This window comes from Xylaria bambusicola, assembly GCF_022495145.1.
Source record: "Xylaria bambusicola strain CBS 139988 unplaced genomic scaffold F5B22scaffold_198, whole genome shotgun sequence".
NCBI lineage: Eukaryota > Fungi > Ascomycota > Sordariomycetes > Xylariales > Xylariaceae > Xylaria > Xylaria bambusicola.
The window spans coordinates 582-3,318 of record NW_025953751.1 but is presented as its reverse complement, the minus strand read 5'-3'; the positions used below and the strand labels follow the sequence as shown (position 1 = coordinate 3,318).

General features: G+C 16.3%; 1 protein-coding gene across 1 annotated transcript; it reads left to right on the top strand.

Annotated features, from left to right (window-relative positions):
• Positions 1-333: 333 nt before the first annotated feature.
• F5B22DRAFT_632327 (uncharacterized protein) lies at positions 334-1,211 on the top strand. Its single transcript, XM_047976679.1, has 3 exons — positions 334-687; positions 760-881; positions 1,180-1,211. Exons 1-2 carry the CDS (start codon positions 398-400, stop codon positions 824-826), a joined length of 357 nt encoding a protein of 118 aa, XP_047824605.1. The 5' UTR covers positions 334-397; the 3' UTR covers positions 827-881; positions 1,180-1,211.
• The last annotated feature ends 1,526 nt before the right edge of the window (positions 1,212-2,737 follow it).

Here is a 2,737-nt window from a genome sequence, read left to right as displayed (position 1 = left end):
ATAGAATTTAATAGAATTTAATAGAATTTAATAGAATTTAATAGAATTTAATAGAATTTAATAGAATTTAATAGAATTTAATAGAATTTAATAGATATTAAAAGAATTAAAAAGAATTTAATAGAATTTAATAGAATTTCTATTAAATTCTATTAACTTCTATAAAGTTCTATGCTTATTAATAGCTTTAATAAGCATATAAGGCTATAGAATAACTATTATTAAGCATAGAACTTTATAAAATTTAATAGAATTAATAGATTTAATATAAATATCCATTAACTATATCATTTAAAATTGGTTTTTTCTTTATATAATAATACTTTATATTATAAATATAATAACCTTAAACGTAAATCACTTCACTTATATTTATTACTATTATTATTTTTATATAATGGACTCTTTATTTTACGAAAGCGATATTTCAACTAACGCTTTTTCTAATAATGAAATTAATTCTAATAATGAATTACCTAATTCTAATAATGAATTAATTACTTTATCAGAAAACGACGTTGAAAGTACGGCAAAATCATCAATTAATTCAAAAGATTATAATAATAAATCTTTTCAATTAAATGATGAAAATAGTTCGATTTATATTTTAAAAGAAGGCTTATTTATTCGAACTTTATTACCTATTAACCCTAATAAAGAACGAAAGATGATTGTTAAATGTATAAGGTAAGTTATTTCTTTTTTTAAATATTTATTTTATGATATATTAAATATATTATATTTATTAATTACTTTTAGTTATCAATATTCGAAAACTGTTAAAGTTAAACGCTTTCAATCTTTTAATTTTGTTAAACATTATTAATTTAAACATTTAAATATTGCTTATAATAAAGCAACGGAAAAAACAAAATCAAAGAGTAAGTTATTTATTTATATATTAAAAATACTATACTAATATAAATATTAAAAAATATTATATAACTTATTGCATCAACCTTTTTTAATTTATAAATAAGAAAACGACCTTGAAATATAATTATATTAAATGAAAATATCGATGAAATTATTAATAATAAAATTTTAGATTTTATTATTAATAATAATTTATTATTTAATATATTAAATTCCGATTCCTTTTAAAATCTAATTCATTTTTTTAAGCTATTAGTTTTTATTTAACTTTTATTTAATAATTATATATTAACTATTTATTAGGGAGTTTATTATAAATCGAAAAACTATGGAAGCATTATTGGATTTAAATTTTTAAAGTGCTTTAATAGCTTTTAATAACGAATTAAAAGCTAATATTAAAAGTAATAAAAGCTTTTCTATTATTTTTAATATATGGACTTCGAATTCCTAAATGGCTTTTATAGGGGTTATTATTTTATATATTAATTCCGACTTTAATTTAATATATAAATTAATCGGATTTAATGAAATAATTAACCGTTATAGCGGGTTAAATATATTTAATTTTTTTTAAATATATTAAACCCTTATAATATTAAAATGAATAATATATTTAAGTATATTTATTATTTAATAACTGTTTTATATTAAAAAACTAATTATTTATATTAATATTACCCGAGATAACGCTAGAAATAACGATATATTTTTAAACTCTTTTTAAAGGGAATATTTTAATTCCTTTAATAAAGAATTTAATAATGATATTCGTTGTATTTTTTATATAATTAATTTAGTGGTTTAAAATATATTAAAATAATATATTTTAACTATTATAGATTTTGAAAATCTAATTAATTATATTGCAAACGGGGATAATATTGAAAACTAAGGGCATATAAGTAAGTTATTTCTTTATTTCTATTTTTATTTTAACTTTATTTATAATTATATATTAACTTTTAATAGGTTTAATTAACCGTATATGGCGAATAGTTATTTTAACTAAATATATAGCTGAAATTAAAGCGTTATTTCTTAAAGGAATTGATAAAGCAAAAAGAAATAACGAATTACCTTCGGATTATAAAATTAAAAAGATTCTATTAGGTATGTTCTTTTTTATTATATAATTAATTATATTATATTTATTTATTAATTTAATTATTAGATAATAGTATTCGATGGAATTCTACTTTTTGTATGTTAAATATGTTTTACGAATTAAAGTTGCCTTTAGAATTCGTTAATTGGTTTAATATAAATACTGAATTTAAACAAATATATTTAAATTCTTTAGATTGGTTTATTGTTAAACAATTAAAGAATTTATTTATTATATTTATTAAACCTTTAGTTAAATTATAAGCGGAACTTTATATTACTTTACCTAAGTTGCTATTATATATTTATAAAATATATAACGATTTAGATAACTTTATTTAATATTGCTAAAGGAAAATCTAAAACGATTCTTTATTAATAAGTATTTTCTTTTCTTATTTATTATTTTATTATATATTAATTATATTATAGGAATTAATTTTTTTTAATATTATTAATGTTATTAAAAATGGTATTAAAAAATTAGAAAAGTATTTCCTACGGCGTTTAAATAATGCAACAATTAAAAAATATAAAGCTTATATTTTAAGCTTTATATTAGACCCTTGGTTTAAAGTTAATTACTTTAAACCTAATGGGTTATTGCATTTTTATTCTAATATTGAACGAGATATTATTTGCTTATTTGAATTAGAATTTAATTCGTAAGTTATTTTCTTTAATATTTATTATTTTATATTAAATTATTAACTTATATTTAGATTTTTAAATATAATTTTATTTTTTAGTTTAG

Excerpts from the sequence above, each read along its gene's own strand:
- F5B22DRAFT_632327 (XM_047976679.1), top strand. The coding sequence starts at position 398 with ATGGACTCTTTATTTTACGAAAGCGATATTTCAACTAACGCTTTTTCT. Across the intron at positions 688-759 it reads ATGATTGTTAAATGTATAAG|TTATCAATATTCGAAAACTG; the intron begins GTAAGTTATTTC and ends AATTACTTTTAG.